This window comes from Colobus angolensis, unplaced genomic scaffold (assembly GCF_000951035.1).
Source record: "Colobus angolensis palliatus isolate OR3802 unplaced genomic scaffold, Cang.pa_1.0 Scaffold20, whole genome shotgun sequence".
In the NCBI taxonomy this organism is placed as follows: domain Eukaryota; kingdom Metazoa; phylum Chordata; class Mammalia; order Primates; family Cercopithecidae; genus Colobus; species Colobus angolensis.
In genome coordinates, this window is record NW_012115155.1 from 2,366,181 (window position 1) to 2,384,538 (window position 18,358).

Genomic DNA, 18,358 nt, shown 5'->3' on the forward strand with positions numbered 1-18,358 from the left:
CAGGACGGTCTCGATCTCCTGACCTCATGATCCGCCCGTCTCGGCCTCCCAAAGTGCTGGGATTACAGGCTTGAGCTACCGCGCCCGGCCAAAACAGCTTCTTAAGACAATAAGAATATATTTAATTTTAACAAAAGTTTTACAGAAAGATGAGAGCATAAGAATGGCATTGAACGTATCAATCATTATTACAGTCTGGAAGATACTCTATTAAGTATAATTGTCCTTCAGTACCTGTGGGGGATTGGTTCCAGGACTCCCCTTAGATACCAAAATCCATGCATGCTTAAATCTCATATAAAATGGTGTCGTGTTTGCATATAACCTACATATATCCTCTAGTATATTTTAAATCATCTCTAGCTTACCTCTAATATCTAATGCAGTGTAAATGCTGGTAAACAGTTGTTATATGGTATTGTTTAGGAAATAATGACAAGAAAAAAAGTCTGCACATGTTCAGTACAGACACAACCATCCTTTTTTTCCCTTCCAAATATTTTCAATTCACAGTTGGTTGAATCCACAGATGCAGAACTCATGGATATAGAGGGCCAACTGAAACAGTTTCCTCCCTCCAAGGATGAGAGAGATAGAAATGACTAATTTTGCTGGACGCAGAAAGTTACTCATTATCTTTTAGTAAAACAAGTATTATTCATTCTTGTTGGTTTATGCTTCACAAAATAAGATTTTTCATTTTCGATAAATAAAACCCTTGTCCAGTCGCAGTGGCTCACACCTGTAATCCCAGCACTTTGGGAGGCCAAGGCAGGCGGATCACTTGAGGTCAGGAGTTCAAGACCAGCCTGGCCAACATGGTGAAACCCTGTCTCTACTAAAAATACAAAAATTAGCCGGGGATGTTGGTGCACACCTGTAACCCCAGCTACTCGGGAGGCTGCGGCAGGAGAATTGCTGGAATCTGGGAGACGGAGCTTGCAGTGAGCCAAGATAGCGCCACTGCACTCCAGCCTGGGTGACACAGTGAGACTCTGTCTCAAAAAAAAAAAAAAAGGAAATGACTAACTTTGTACCTTATGAGTGATATGACAAGAATTGCTGTAGCGGTTAGATGCCATCCTGAAGGTTTGGAAATACAGATGATACTTTCTGTGGTACTAAATGTTTGCTTACATCATTAATTCTCAAATTTTTGTGTATATCAGAATCACTTAGAGGGGATGTTAACACACAAGATTGCTGGGCCCCACCTCCAAGTTTCTAATTTTGGTATATCTTGGGTGGGGTCTGAAAAGCTGTGTTTCTAACATGTTCCCAGGTGATGCAGATGTGGTCTGGGAACCACCCTTTGGGAATGACCAGCGTAGATTAATAAACAAAGACTTTACCAAAGGATAAGAGTTAACTGCAAGTCTGGAAAAGTCTGTCAAACTATTTTTTGTTTACTACTTATGATACTTTTTTCTCTTATTTCCTGCTGTTAACATGCATCTAAAAAATATTGGTAGGAAAGTCATACTTTGTGGGTTGGGTTTTGTTTTTGTTTTTGTTTTGAGATGGAGTCTTGCTTTTTTGCCAGGCTGGAGTGCAGTGGCGCGATCTCAGCTCGCTGCAACCTCCGCCTCCAAGTGATTCTCCTGCCTCAGCCTCCTGAGTAGCTGGGGCTACAGGCACATGCCACCACACCCAGCTAATTTTTGTATTTTTAGTAGAGACAGGGTTTCATCATGTTGGCCTGGATGGTCTTGATCTCTTGACCTCATGATCTGTCTGCCTCGCCCTCCCAATATGCTGGGATTACAGGCATGTGCCACTACGCCCAGCCTGTGTTTTTATTCTTTTGGTGGTTATCTAATTTATTAATACCTGGACTTACATTAGTTTTTTCTTATGAGCATCTAAGGCCACCAATGCAAGGACTAGTCTAAATTACTAGTAAAATGGGTGGGTTTCATTAGTTTATAATTCTGCACATAGAAGATCTGTAATGGAAAGCTAGACATTTAAAAATAATGTATCAAAGGCCTTGTGAACCAGGAGCAGTATGGGTGTTTTTATTGCTGCTTTCTTCATGCATACATGATAATTAGAGAATGATCTGTATCTAAACAGATTATTTTTTCTGTGTGCTTTCTTTGTACTGTTTATTTGGATTAGTCACAATCCATTGTTCAGGCTGCAGCCAAGAAGGCTATCATTATTTGTAATTAACTGAAATTTCAGAGAATAAAATGTGAAACTGAATACTGGGTGTGGGGTAGGGGCGGTCCTATTAAGTGAACTGAAAGTAGTAATAGATTCTTGAATGGTAAATTTTTAGATAAGAGATTCTCAAAATTATGACACTTTCTTAAGTGGTGACGGATAGCATCTGTGTTGTATAATAGAAAAGGGTCTTGGATTTAGAAGTCCACGTCAGCTCAGGGAACACCATTAAGAATTGCCCTCCTAGAATGGATTTCATACTAGATGTAAGTATTATAAGTATGAAAATAAGTCAGTCTTTCCAAAAAGTAAATACATAAAATTATTTTAGGTGTCTTCCACATCCATGATCACACCCCGCTGGATTGTTCCGGTAAGTTCATGTTATTTGTGATTTTTCTTCTGGTTACCCTCTCAGGATAAGGCCTAAAGGAACTAGGTCCTTTGTTTTTCCTTAAAAATGTGAGGGTTGTTATCAAAGCCTTGTTAACTGAACTTAATGGCTTCAAGCTAGTGGCTTACCCTTTCTGGTTGTAAGTGTTTGTCAGGATGCTGCCAGAAACAAAAGTGAAAGTCTGAGATGAAGAATAGTTAACAAAACAAAACAGTCATAATTATCAAAACTATCTTACTCACTCTCATATTCATTAGTGAAGCTTGATTTGGAGCTGAAGTGCTGACCAGGCAGGTATTGTTACCTCTGTATTTAGATGTGTCTGTATCTCCCACAGCAGAGTGGTGCCATGTCTAATGGACTTGCGGGATGTGAAATGCTTTTGGCAGGGAAGGAGGGACATGGTAATAAAGATGGAATCTCACTGATCTCTCCCCCAGCACCATTCTTGGTAGATGCTGTGACCAGGTGAGAAAATTATTTCTCAATTGCAGTTCTTAGGCATCTATTAGGAGGAAAAAAATAATAAAACTTATTATCTCTAAAGCAGCAATGTTGATTCTTCCCTAACTGAACTGTATTGAAATTGGATAAATCTTTTTCCTGTTTGTTACTTAGTGCAGTGGCTTTTTCTTGTCAGTAGCAATTTTCTACAAAATTATGAAGTAGATTGTATTAGCATTTCTTTATCAAGTCTTTGCTGAAGATATTAACAGGCTTATCTTTAAATTTTAATATTTGTTTTAAAATCAATTTGTATTGTTTCCTTTGATGCTTTACTGTTATGCTCATGCCTACTGTAATAGTGATGAATGATGGTGCCCGTCAACACAGGGGAAGAGGTGCAGTACCAATGGGTAAGGGAGGATACTCCCAGAGTGAGAGCCCTGAGATGCCTTTACCGACACATATTGTGAGCTCATTTCAATGCATTGCTTGCTACAAACAGAAACTAGACTCAAAAACTAGAGCTTTTCGTTCAGCATCTGGTTCTTCAACTTTTGATTGCTAGAGAACCATAACTGCACCTGTTTTACAAAAGATTTAGAATTGCCTTCACTTCTACCTCAGACCTTTTTTTCTGATTATATCCCCCATTTCACATATCCTCTTGAAAATGTGGGTCAGCTGAAATACATGCTTTCCTAATTAGAGAAAGATGGGGGGAATTATTAGAGATCATTAACTTGAAAGATACTCAGTTTAATTTAAAAGTTGTTCTCACAGTGTTTAAAGTAGCATATTACTCACTCAGCAAACACTTATTGAATGTCCATGATGGACCAGGCATTGACTAATATCTGACACTGAAGATAACAGTGAACAAGACAGATGAGAGACCTGCATTTGGGAAGCTTACATGTAGTAAGAGAGCACTTTATACAAATGTAATGGATTATTTTTCTAAGCATTTGTATGCCTACTAATTATCACTGTAAAAATAGAGCTGCATACAGAGAACCTGATGGTCATACTTTGTAATTGAATTTACACAATAAAATGTGAGCGCTTAAGGACTTTCAAATTAAAAATTGCAGATGAAAGCAGAGCTTATCTCTGTTTCTTCCTAAAACTCATGGAAAGGAGTAATAAAGGGCTTCAAGAGATAAAAATTACAGATCAGTGGAACAGAATAGAGTCTAGAAACAAACTCATGTGTAATACAGTTTTCTGGTTTATGAAAAAAGTGATGGTGCAATGCTGTGAGGAAAGAATGGTCTTTTAGTAAATCAGCCAGACAGATTAGTTGTCCCTGTAGGAAAAAAACAATCTTGACTCAACTCCATACCATTCGCAAAAATCTATTCTGGATGGATTACAGATCTAAATATGAAACATCAGATAATAAACTTACAGAAGAAAATATGAGTGAACTTACTTCTGACCTTAGAATAGGCAAAGATTTTTTTAAACAGCTCACAAGGAGCTTTAGTCTTACAGGAAAAAAATCACTTGGATTACATCAAGAAATCTTGTTCATCAAAAGATGTAATTTCAAGATCTTATGGAAGGGGAAGCCAGGAATAGGAGAAAACATTTGTTCTCCATCCCTCCTTCTGTCTCTGTCTCCCTCTCTCACCCCTTCCGTTCTCCTTCCTCCCCAACCCCAGTCTGAACTTTGTGTGGCAAAGGACCCACTCATATCTAGAATTTATAAAGAGCTCTTCCAAATAAGGTAAAGATAGCATAATAGAAAAATGGGCAAAAAGCTTGAATAGGCAGTTCACAAACTGATATCCAAATGGCCGGTAAGCATTCTAGACAGTATGCAACTTGATTAGTCTTGTGGAATGTAAATTCAAACTACCATGTGACAGTGCTATATTATCACCAGAATGGCTAAAATGAAAGATACATAGTACCAAGTGTTGGTGAAGATATGGGGCAACTGAAACTCTGTAAACTGGAGTAATCACATTGGAAATAGGTTTGGCAATATCTACTAAAGCTGAACATACCCAGTGATTCTATTTTTATGTACATACCCAATGGAAATATGAATATACATCTATCAAAAGACATGTACAGGAATTTTTATAGCACCTATATTCATAATAGTCCAAACTGAAAACCTTCCAAATGCACATTAGCAGTTGACCAAGTATTAGAACAGTGAAAATTAATAACTACAACTAAAATATAGCAGTGTGGATGAATCACATAAACATAATTGTATTAATTCTCTGCTTCTGTGCAACAACTTACCACAAACTTAGCAGCTTCCAACAATACACACTATAATCTCATTTTCTGTGGCTCAGGAATCTGGATGTGGCTGAGCTGGGTTCTCTGCTTCAGGGTCTCTCACAGGCTACAGTCAGATATTGGTGAAGGCCAGGTTTTCATCTGAAGGCTCAATGGAAGAAGGGGCACCAGCCAGGGCTCTTGGCAGGATTCAGGATCTGAAGACCTGTTAGACTAAGGAACTCAGTTCCTAGCTGGTGATTGGCAAGAAGCTGCCCTCAGTCCTTACTACGTGGGCCACTCCAAAGTAGTTGCTTGCTTTATTCCAGCATGCGAACTGAGAAAGCAGTAGAGTCTGCTAGCAAGACAGAAATCACAATCTCATATAGTCTAATCACAGAAATGGCATCCTTTTACCTTTGCTGTATTCTGTTGTTGGTTAAAGCAAGTCACAAGTCCTTTCCACACCCAAGGGCTAGAGCTTACATAGGAGTGTGAATGGCTGGAGATGGAGATCTTTGGGGTTCATCTTGCAGTTTCTGCACTGTAATAAGGATAAACAAAATCAAGTTCAAACAGAAGCACAACTCTGTAATGGTTACCCTTGATGTGCTGATGAATAAAAGAGAGCCCAAAAGCAGCTTTGGGAGTGCTAGTAGTGCTCTGTTTCATATTCTACATGCTGATTACAAAGGTGTATTCAATTTGCAAAAAGTTGTTCAAGCTGTAGACTCATGCCTTATGTGCTTTAATATACGGATGTCATAGTAATTTTTAAAAATGATGACTGGGTCCCATCTCCACAGATTTAGATTTACTTTGCAGTGTTTTCTGTGTGATACTGTGTTTCAAAGGCATCAAATAAATCATGAGGACAAAGAACAGGAGAGGAGACATCAGCAATTAAGAGATCTCAACAAGTTTTGGGAAGCAGCTAAATGATAAGTGGTAACCAGTTTAGCAGAGTGGAGTCAACTAAAATCTAAGCCTGAATAGGGGAGGGAGTAGAAACAGAAAATAAAAAGCAAGTCAGTTCACATTGCAGAACCCTGAAAAGGCAGCGAAATTGTAGGTACCAGATATTTGCGAAGATGGGATACAAGGTGGGGCTGAGAATATGGGGATTGGTTGAAAGTATTTATGCCCATTTCACCCATCTGCCATCCCACCACCCTTGCTCATTTTAGCATAATTCTGAAGTTTTCCCTCGGGAGGAGCCAGGCCAGAGAGGCTCTGGATCTGGGAATTTCCATTTGGAGTAAGGCTCCAGACTGAACACGGGAAGACTAACTCAAAGTCCACACACTGAAGGGTGAAATTTCCAACGTTCCTTCTTTTCTCAGTTTCATGAATGGTGTTAGCTAAGTATAAATGTCTGAGTTGAAAAAGTAAGAGGCTTATTCTCTGGAGAAACCAACCAACCAAAGAGAAAAAGGCCTGCACATACATTTGTGGATCCTCTGATGAAATTGCCAGGAATCTGCCAAATAATCACCAGGAGCTCATTCGTTGATGAGTTTTGCCCATATATACACAGGTCCCAGAGACATTCCAGAGCTTTTCTTTTAAATACAAAGAGAGCTAACGATTGTCAGATATGTGAGGAAAGACCAGGACAGGTAAACTGAAAAAGAAGGAAATAAAGGCAATGTGAATTTTGACAAATAGAAGTAGGAAAAAAAAGGCAATGTAAATAACAAAAGAAAAGGTAACAAAATGATAGTACCTAAATTTAGAGAGAAGATACTGTATCCATGCAATAACAGGAAACTTTAAAAAAAAAAACAAGGAAGCATTTTTAGAAATTATTAACTATATTAAAAATGAAATCCAGAGAGTGTATAAAAGTTAAAATTGAGACAATCTCCCAAAAAATATAGAATAGAAAGATGAAAACTGGGAGAGAAAAGAAAATTGGAGGATTGGCCTAGGAAGTCCAATATATGAGTCATAGAAGATCTAGAAAGAACAGTCAGTGGAAGGAGGAAATTGTCAAAGAAAGGAGTCAGGTGTTCTCAGAACAGAGGACTTGAGTTTCTAGATTAAAGGGGTCTACTGAGTTCCCAACACAGAGAATGAAAATAGACTACACCAAGGAGCATCATGAATCTTTAGGAGGTCAAAGCGAAGAGAGGATGTAAGTCTCCAGCAAAGGGGAAAAACAGAGCACGTACAAAGGATTGGTAATCAGAATGGCAGCAGACTTGACTGACAGCTGGAGATAATGGAGTAGTGTGCTTTCTGAATTCTGGAGGGCAATAATTTCTCACTTAGAGTTTTCCCAAACTATCAGTGAAGTGTGAGATTAGAATACATTTTTAGACATACAGTTTTCCTAAAATATATACTTTCCATGTAGCCTTCCTCAGGAAGCTACTGGAAGATGTGTTCCATCTAAACTGGAAGATATGTTCCTCTTTTTTATCCTAAAAAGAAGTCATGGGACCCAGGAAGCACCAGAGAGGTGCAGGGATTTACCCAGAGAAAAGTGAAGGGAAGTTCCAAGATGGTAACTGCCCAGTGGGTCTAGAAAGGATCCTCTCCAGATTCAGAAAGGAAGATACAGAGTTGCAGAAAGGATTTTGCCAAGAAAAACACAGGTTCCCACCCTCCAGTTTTTTAAAAAAATTGTATGTCTGAATGTACTGAGCAGAGGTCCATGGTTTACCTGAGAGGTTACGGATAGATGAGAGATTTGTATAGAAAACTGAGAAGTACTCAGGAGGCTCGAGGCAAGGAGATCGCTTAAGACCAGGCGTTCAAGACCAGCCTGGGCAACATGTTGAGACCTCGCTTCTTAAAAAAACAACCACCACAACAGATACCCACTAAGCCATCACAACACCACCACCAAGAGGCAGTTATTCAGTCCAGGGAAAATAAAAGTTGTATAAAACATGAAATATACTGATAGTTGTGAAAATATTTACATAATTACAACACTGAATTTTAACATGATCAGAATTGGTCATATAGCTGTGCTGAAAAGATAAGAAGGCAGGATTGTGGGACTGGGGAGAGGGTGGAAGGAGGGTAAGTCTTCCTAGTCCACAGGAGGAAGTCATTGTGTCAGCACATCACCCAGAACAGTTAGGACTTTGGGGGTTGTGAGGCAGAATCTCTGGAGGCAGGTTTGTTTAAACATTGGCTGCTGGGCCCCACCCTCATAGTCTGATTCAGTGTATCTGAGGTGGGGTCTAAGAATTTGCATTTCTCGCAAATTCTAGAGACCACACTTTGAGAAACAGGCACACGGAAAAGTGAAGGAAAATACCAGGAAAAGAACCAGTTGATGTCCCTTGAAGTAGGAATAGAATGGTACGGGTGACTGCCGTTTCATTTATAAATCTTGTTACCACTTTCGACATTTTAAATTATGTCCTTGGTATTATGTACTGTGATATCGTTTTACGTTTTAAACTTTTTTAGAGGCAGTATCTCTGTCCATCACCTGGGCCAGACTGCAGTGTCATGATCATAGCTGACTGCAACCTCCATCTCCTGGGCTGAAACAATCCTCCTGCCTCAGCTTCCTAAGTAGCTGGAACTATAGGCATATACTACCCGCACCTGGCTAATTACATATATATATTTGTAAATACGTCGTCTCACTTTGTTGCCTAGACTGGTCCCAAACTCCTGGTCTCAGTCGATTCTCCCGCCTCCCTAAGAGCTGGGATTGTGGGTGTGAGCCTCCTTAGGACCCAGCATGTTTTAAGTTTTTATGAAACCAAATTAGATGTCATTACATCCTTGCATTTAAACTCATGAGCCTTCATGCAGAACCCATCTCTTTTTTTCACACAGCTCTAACAAAATAGATTAACTGGTACAGGAACACAGACACAGCCATCTAGGAATATGTAAAGGGCTGGGTGCAGTGGCTCACGCCTGTAATTGTGGCACTTTGGGAGGCTGAGGAGAGCAGATGGCTTGAGCCCAAGAGTTAGTTTTGAGACCAGCCTGGGCAACGTGGTGAAACCCCATCTCTACAAAAAAATACAAAAATTAGCCAGGTGTGGTGGCGCAGGCCTGTAGTCCCAGCTACTTCTACTTTTGGGAGGCTGAGGTGGAAGAATCATTTGAGCCTGGCATGTTGAGGCTGCAGTGAGCCGTGATCATGCAACTGCACTCTTATTATATATATATAAAAGTGAGTGACACTTTTCTAGTAAGTCAGGGAAAAGCTGAAAGTGACACCTAGAACCAGGATCTTGACCCAAGACATATATATATATATATATATATATATATATATATACACACACACACATATATATATATACACACACACAGAAGCAGCAGCAGAGAACAGCCTGCTTCCCTTGCTATCTCCTGAGTGTGTTGCCCTTGTGCTCAGCACAGCACTGTTCCTGATACTCATACTAACCCTGACTCATTAAGAAATGGTTAAGTGTGTTTGGCATATTTGTTAAGAAAGGGGAAAATCGTGCTATCTTTATATTTTATTTCAAAATGAAATAAGCAGTGTTTATCCAGAAATTTCCCTTCTATAGAATATCGCATTGCCAGGTTAGGTGTTACTACATATTGACTTAGGTCTGTAATCTGCTGTACCCTCAAAATGCTCTATATGACACTAATGGAGACATGAACGTCCTCCCCCAAACCCCAGGGGTTCCCTGAGTAACCCATTCTCTCTTCCTTTCAGCTCTGCTCCCACTTTGGCAGAAGAAGCTGTCCTGAAGCAAAAGTGTTTACTGACCACTGAGCTCTAAGGGCCTGTAACTGGAATACGCAGTTCTCTCCAGCATTCCGTCCTGGGATCCATTTCAGCTAGAATATGTTGGATTCAGGAGCTTGTCCATTACTTGTAGGTAAAAAAAAGCTCCACGTAGATTTGACTTCAACTCTGTAAAAAAGACAGCTGTATTTTCCGTCCAACTGGAAAGGTGTAATCACACTGCATAGCTGCCCAAACGAGCGTGTTTGGTCTTTGACTTTCTATACTTTTATAAATGTTAAAAATTCCCGAAACAAGGGAATGTCTTTTTCTGGGGTTTCCTTCAAACTCTTGGCTCCACCTAGCGGTTTTATTTGTTCATGACTTCATAACAAGGCTGCTTCTGGTAGTCAACAGCCTTTTGAAAGCTATTTCCATCTGATGTCAGGGTGAGCATCCTTGATCTGGCTGCCTGTTAGAGAAATTGCACTTTTCCCTGACTTACTAGAAATTGAGAATTTAGGAAATTAATGTGGACACTATAAAGGCAGACTTAGGGCCAACTTTTTTTTTTTTTTTTTACACAATTATTACAATACTAAAGAGAAGTTTAGAATATAGAGAGTTTTTAAATGTCTCCCATTCTTTTGATTTCTTATTGTACTGGCTATGTTAATATTTCAAGTTTACATCAAGATAAACCCTGAGAACTACAGAGAAATCAAATAAAATCCTGTCATTTTTTTCAGCCTGCCTTTCCACAGGAAGCACTCACAGGCACTGCACACGTATCCTGTAACTTTTCAGTGGGGCGGGTTACTGTTCAAGAGACCCTGGGGCATTTACCGCAGGCACCTGCACTCCTCCCTGAGTCCAGTGGGGAATGCAGGCCGCTGTCGTCTCAGGTCTCAAAGGCGCAGCACAGCAGTACTCCACATTGGTTCCTATTTGGACATAGACTTCATTTCCTTTCAGTATAAGCTGAATAAATTTAGAGCTTCCAAACTAGAAAAAAAAAAAACAAATACGCCAGGACCAAAATAGGGAATAGGAACAGGGGTAAAGGGGTGTTGTTTCTTAAATACGTACCATGTGTGAAGCTATACACGGCATACTGAAAGAACCTGCATCGCACTAGGAACTCTGTGTTCGTTTAGGAGAGATCTCTAGAATTTCCCCATCCCTTTGGGCCTGTACAAAGAAATTCTGGATGTTAATATATACTTCACACAGAAAAATAAAGTATGGCAATGTCCATCTGTAATTCTAAGACCCAGAAATAACACTATTTAGCTTTATAATTTTCGAATGAACAAGGTAAACCTCAGTTGCCATGGGGAAGAAGGACGATGTGGAAACCCTATTGGTAAAGTTGTTAATCCCTTGTTATGGAAAACCGATCTTAAGCTATACTTTGCTTTCTAGTTTTCTGTCTTGCAATATGTATATAATTAAGCACTAATTTGTACTGCTTAGCATAAAAAACATCCAGTCTTATCATCTTTAAAACTTCATGGATCGGACTTTCCTGGGCTCCTTATAACATAATCATGTGTCCAGGCAAACACACACTGGTATCTGACTGGAAAGCTCAGGCATTTTAATCTTGCACCATTTCCCAGGGAGCTGTAGTGATTGGAACCCACTTTCGCACAAAACACTTTTGCAGAAGGAAAGTCAACACTTCTTGCTGGCTGCCTCCCCTTAGCCATTATGCTAAGCTTCTGAGTTTCACTGGTGGGGCTCTTGCCAGTTCTTAATTATAGGACATATTTTCTCAAAGCTGAAAGTGACACCTAGAACCAGGATCTTGACCCAAGACATGATGGAATGAGCATCAAATTTTCAGTGTCTTGGCAACCGTAGATGTCCTACAGGGTTACAGTTGTGCTGCTGGGCCACCACAGAGCAGCTGAGGCTTTATGGCTTGGAAGACCTAAGTTTCTCATCCAGTTCAGGAGGTGACAACATCCTTATTTTAAACTTCCTGAAATTTAGGAATTAGGTAGTTGGACATATTCTGTGACCTTATGTCTTTGGATACCCGTATTCTTGACAGTTAGAATATTGATAGGGACTTCGTTAAAATTCACTTGAATCTCAAGTTAAGAGGAAATTCTGTCTCATGCCCTGACATAAAGTGGTAAACACAGAAGTTAATACTTGAGTGAATTGGCCCCGGCAGATGAGATAACTGTCAGGGATTGGTTTCCTGTCATAGCTGCTGCTGCCGCCGTGCCCAGAGCTGCTGTAACCACTCTTCCTGTTCTGCTCCCCCGAGAACAGTGTGTGGGGAGAGGCAGGGCTGAGGAGGTCTATGAATGTGGCAGGTAGGGAAGAGGAGATGTCTGTCTCTTGAGAAGAGAGAAGCATGTGTGAACCCATCAAGGATGCTGGCAAAGAGAGAGGTTGGAGATGATAGTGGATGAGAAGCAGGCTGGTGAGACTGGGCTGAGGTCAGAGAAGGGCAGCCGGGGGCACTCCTGAGAGTTTGCTGTGTGCAGGCCTCAGAGCACGGCAGGGTGGCAGGGAGGAGAAGGGGCAGCCGGGGCACTCCTGAGGGTTTGCTGTGTGCAGGCCTCAGATCGTGGCGGGGTGGCGGGGAGGAGAAGGGGCAGCCTCCCTGAGGGCAGACAGGAGAGGAACCTCAAGTCAGTCCATTTCATAGCCCTGGTGGGGGAAGTGGGAGTTGACAGGGCGGTTTAAAATAAGATGTGAAGGTTTCAGTTATCTGCTCTAGACTTTGCCTGAGGACTTGTAAATTAATCAGTGAGACCTAATTTGTGGCGTGTCAGTAGCATCACCTTTTGACACACAGGATGCCATGGTCATTTCAGTCCTACTTTTCAGGAGACACTGCTGAACAGAGGAATGATTCAGTTCCTTGTGTGCTTATTTCCTTAACATTTATACATTGTTTTAAGAAAAAAACTTTTAAAATATTTCTTATCGTCTCCTAACATTTGTCTCTAGCCTTTGCACAATCACAGATATCCTATGGAGATTTAAGGATGAAAGCCCTGAGTTGTTCTTAGGTTCTTGGATCTGGACTGCTGGTTATTTTATGCTTCTCACTTCTGGCTAAAACTTGCACCTCTTCTTCTCTTAGCTAAGCCTCAAAATGAAAAGTCTATTATTCCTTCAGAAATCTTGCTAGCAGAATTATTTGTCAGTCACAGAGAGAAAAATCCTTGCTAGTTTTCTAAGAGTCTTGAGAAGCAAAGTTTTTGTCTTTTCATTGACAGGAGTCAGCAGTCTTGTTCTGTAAAGGACCAGAGATGGTCAATACTGTCCCACTCAGCTCTGCTGGCACAGCACAGCACAGCACAGCAGCAGCAGCTCGAGCACAGCCGTGTTCCTGCAGAGTCTCCTTTACAAAGCTGCTGACCGCTCCTGTGAAACTCTAGAGCAGTAGAGTGGCTGCGTGAACCGGAGGCTGGCAGGTGCTCAGATAGGGTCTGCAGTGTTATGTGTTACTTGGAGGCAGCCAACACTTCTGGACATTGCACCCTCATTTACACAGGTGGCAGCTGAACGAGGTGCTGTTGTGGGTGTCTCAGCTCTCAGAGTCTTTGCGAGCTCCCACCAAGTTTGCATTAATCATGCCCTTGGCCATGTGGTTGCTTGGAAACCTGGGGTCTTCTGCGGACTGAAGAATACACATTTCTATATCATTTACCTTTTTATCCTCTCAAAAATTTAAACACTGTACTTCTTCAGTGGTCAGAAGCAAGTTGGAAACTCTTCCTACATACTAGGCGTCAGGATGAGGAAATTTGTGTGAATTATAGAAATTTGCCCTGAGCTGAACGTGGCTGTGTTAACACATTGGTAGGGCTGTGGTTCCTTCCCAGTTTTGAGAGACAGGATCTGTGAGTCCCTGTGTCACCACATGGCTTGAGATGATCATTCAGTTACTCGTCAGGATTTCTCCTCTTCAGAGATTTTTTTTATAGCACAGATCCCTTTGCCCCTTTTATCTCTTTATCTGGATATGATAGGTGGTTATGAGGGTCTCACTATTTTGTGTTTACCTTTTATATGTGTAAAACTTTGCAGTAGCATTTAAAGTGTAATTTATTTTTCTATCAAGTGCACTATTCATTTCGTGTGTTCGTTTTATATGACTTGGATTAGAAACACTGCACTGAGCTGTTTGTACACTGAAATGAGAACTCTAGATGTAACGCCATTCCAATAAAACTCGTGAGACATTCATGTTTTTGCACGCTGTTTCTGTTTCTTGGAACTGTGATTCCTACATGCTGACTTCAACAGAACTGTTAGAGCAGAGCCACTGTTGGTAGGAACCTGAGGAAGCGAGCAGACACAGCCCCACCATTTTTAGGTTGATTTCAATGTTTGTGGTGTAAATTTGAGAGTAGGGGCATTTTCAAAGGTTGAAAACCTCATTGGTCATCCCCAGCATATCCTGGAAGGCACAGTGGTCATTCCAAGGAGCAGCATGGCGCAGTAGAAACACAGCTTTGGGCATCGGATCTGGGCTCTGCTACTTAATACCTCAGGTTTTCTGTCCGAAATGGCACATGAAGTATGTGTCACAGCGGGTAGTAGAGAGTATGCTGGTGTTGACTGCTCCTTCCTTTGGCCCCCACCAGTCCCCAGCCTTCCCGGGTTTGCACTGCACCATCCAGTGAGGAACGGTGCCACCTGGGTTGGTTTCTGGACTTTGCTGGGCAGAGTCATACTGCACCATATGGGTGTTGGCAAAGCTTCTGAGAAAAGTTGGAAGTCTTCTCTTTCCCTCTCCCCTCTGTCTTCTGCCTGGGGGAGAGGCCCCATTGGGTCATTAAAACTAAGGAGCGGCTGGGCGCGGTGGCTCAAGCCTGTAATCCCAGCACTTTGGGAGGCCGAGGCGGGCGGATCACGAGGTCAGGAGATCGAGACCATCCTGGCTAACACTGTGAAACCCGTCTACTAAAAATACAAAAAATTAACCGGGTGAAGTGGCGGGCGCCTGTAGTCCCAGCTACTCGGGAGGCTGAGGCAGGAGAATGGTGTGAACCCGGGAGGCGAAGCTTGCAGTGAGCTGAGATCCGGCCACTGCACTCCAGCCTGGGCCACAGAGCGAGACTCCGTCTCAAATAAAAAAAAGACTAAGGAGCTTTTCTCTGCTCTTTGGAGATGTATGGAGAGGGGCTGGAACCCAGATTCAATCACTGTACCAGGAGCTCTTCTAAAAGGAATCTGTTGGCAGTAAGTAACGAAAGCCACCAATAAGGAGCAAAAACAACTCATTGGAAAGATAAGGACGGACGGGAAGGTGGAGGTGGAGGGAGTGTGGATGGTGTCTCCACAGGCGCTGCCTTAGAGGGCGCCTGGCCAGGCTGTGGTTCCCCAGAAGGAAGGGGAGTGGATACTGGGCCACCAAAACAGCCACAAAAGAAACTCAGAATGGGTTTTTGTGGCCAGCACCAAGAAAGGCCTGGAGGGGCTGAGAGGGTGCAGACCTCAGGTCACTAAGGTTATTGTCAGGCCCAAGAAAAAGAACTCACCATTAGTCTGGTGGCAGGGTGGTGAGTCGGAGCGATCTGTCTCTGGCCCCATCCTTGTCCCAGCAGATACTCAGCGCACTGTTCTTAGATTCCCAGGCTCGTCCTGAGGAGAGACCAGCGGGGTGGCAGAGCAGCCCCCTCCCGTACAGCAGGGAACCCTCTGCAGCCCAGGCTGGCGTATCCTTCAGACTTGAGAGATAACAGTCAGCACATGCTCTCAAGCTAGCAAATCATGATGTTAGGGCAGGAATTGATTTTCAAGATTACCGATCCCAGCCCCTCAGGGTGTAGATGAGGAAACAGGTCATGAAGGGGACAGGAACTTTCCCTAGGTCACACCGCTAGGGATGGCAATTCGAGTCTGAGCGTCCAGGACACTGTCTCACTGCTCTTCTTTTGGTAGTTTTCTCTCAGCACGGCTTGTCTCAGATCCCTTAAACTACACTTGCAGCAAAGAGTAGTCTGAAGCTGCCATGTCCCCAAGGCCTTTCCAACCTGCATCCAGAATTTCTGCAGGGGAAGTTAATCTGTTCAAATCCTCGTGGCTCCAGAAGGGCCTTCCCAGAAGAGAAGAAAATCATACCACGTATCTGGAGGGGGCTTTTGCCATCCTTCAGGGTTCCTGAGGGACTGAAATAGCCTTTCTTGCCTGGGTTGTAGCCAATACCCTTTACCTTGGAATGATCTTTCCGTTTACCTTGTGCTGTCCCCTCAAGAGCTCTGAGTACCATCTGGGTGGTGAATTCATAGGTACTCACGGGGAAGCTGCACCATCTCCCTGGAAACTCGCACTTGGTTTGCTGCCGATTCTTAATCTTGTTCCAGGTTAGGAACTCTTGCATATATGGAAGCATGGCATTTTTGCATGCAGTTTCATGTGCTCAGCCATGCATGATGGCTCACACCTGTAATCCCAGCACTTTGGGGAGGCCAAGGTGGGTGGATTGCTTGAGCCCAGGAGTTTGAGACCAGCCTGGGCAACATGGTGAAACCCTGTCTCTACAAAAAAACAAAACCACAAATTAGCCAGGCATGCTGGTGAGCACCTGTATTCCCAGCTACTCAGGAGGCTGGGAGGATCGCTTGAGTCCAGAAGGTCGAGGCTGCAGTGAGCTGTAATCTACTGCACTGAAGCCTGGACAAAGGAGTGGGACCTTGTCTCAAAAAAAAAAAAAAAAAAAAAAAAATCATGTACTCATTGATCTCCCAGGGATTCTCAGGTTGGAAGCCTTGCTCAGCGGACTAACGGTGGGAATGTCAGGCCAAGGAGTGGTTGGGATGGAGTGGGCAAAGAAAGAGGGAGCCGTCCGGGGCAGCTGGCAACTCCTCTTAGCGTTGGTGAGTAATAGACGCTCAAATGCATGTTCAGTGAAGCCTTCGAAACATACAAAGTTCTCTGCCTCAAAGATTGAAGCACACAACACTTTTAGGCCAGCCGTTTTATATGAATTAGTCCTGAATTACAGCACACGACACCCTATTGGAACCTCATCCACCAATCCCTCTGCCTTACCCTGGTAAAATGGGGATGATTCTAGTACTTCCTCACAGTGTGGGAAGTTAAATGAGTGAATACTGCAGACTGCTTATAAAAGTGCCAACAAATGTCTGGAGTGTGAGCTCTTGCCATTATTTACGGTGGTGATGGTGGTCTGTTCTTAGCCAATCTTCATTTCTTTGCCTTCTTCCCAGCCATCTGGCGAATCACCATCACTGGAGAGATCCAGCCACCATCTCTGAGGGCCTGGCCTCAGCTGCAGGAGGGAAAGCACCCACAGAGTGGATTCCTGGTCACAATTTCTTGGGTCCGCCTCACCTCCAGGACCCTGTTGCCTGGTCTGTTTGTACTCCAGGGCTCCATGGCGGCTGTCTCATAGTCTCCACTCTGTCCCTCCTCAGGGCCCCTCACACTCTAAGCAAATGGCCTCATGTCTGCCTTGCAGATGAAAGCAGAAAGCATCAGGTGGGAGCACTCTCAGCAGCCCTTCCTGTGTCTGCGCCCACATTTCCTCCTCTCTCCCTGTTCAAACGGATGTGCTCATTCCACAAGTCGTACCCCAGGTCCCTGCCCATCTCCCCTCTAAGGGGACTTACTCTGTGGACCTTCTTTCTGTCTCCTGTATCTTTATGCTATGCCTCCCTAAACACCGTTTCCCTATAAAGTTGAAACCTTTCCAAATGTTTCCCCCTTGAAGATGGGCAATGGAAAGTTCTCTTCCTCACGGCTCCCTCTGGTGTCCTCCGCGTTCTCTCTTTCACAGCCACACTTCCTGAATGGGTTACCTCTGTCCTGAGTACAGCCACACTTCCTGAATGGGTTACCTCTGTCCGCGTTCTCTCTTTCACAGCCACACTTCCTGAATGGGTTACCTCTGTCCTGAGTACAGCCACAGGAGTCAGGCCTTCTTGGCCCGGCCTCATGACAGCACCTGATGTCCTCTTTTCAACTACCCCTCTCTTCTTGGTTTATTGGCTAGGATAGGGTAGATTACACTGTAGTCACGACCTAGAAAATCTCAGTGGCTTAAAAGGGCCAACAGCATCATTTGCAGGGCCTACTGCAAAATGAAAATGCAGAGCCCTATTAAAAAATTACTGAGGATTTCAAGATGGTGACAGCAGAGCATTAAACCAAACCCAGGACCCTTCTCAGTGCCAGACATCCACAGAGCCAGCTCTGCTTACACGGAAGTTCATTTCTCACGCCACATTTCCATTGCCAGTAACAAGAGGGCTTTCTGCTCAAAGCCATGTAGAGACCCATGCCAAGAGATTTAACACGTATTTATGATCTCAGAGACAAAGAATGACACTTGGGCTTGTTGCATTTTTGCCTACAAGTGACACACATCACAGTTGCGTGCACTTTACTGGCCAGAAAAAATCACTCGGGTGTATCTGAGTTCAAAA

General features: G+C 43.0%; 1 protein-coding gene across 1 annotated transcript in view; it reads left to right on the top strand.

The window, feature by feature from the left end:
- Positions 1-9,987, top strand: part of EPB41L5 (erythrocyte membrane protein band 4.1 like 5) — a 172,707-nt gene extending 162,720 nt beyond the window's left edge. The window contains exons 22-24 of the mRNA XM_011941716.1: positions 2,501-2,542; positions 2,901-3,031; positions 9,921-9,987. Of these exons, the coding sequence (XP_011797106.1) occupies positions 2,501-2,542; positions 2,901-3,031; positions 9,921-9,987 (240 nt within the window). The remainder of the gene's footprint in view (positions 1-2,500; positions 2,543-2,900; positions 3,032-9,920) is intronic.
- Positions 9,988-18,358: the final 8,371 nt, after the last annotated feature.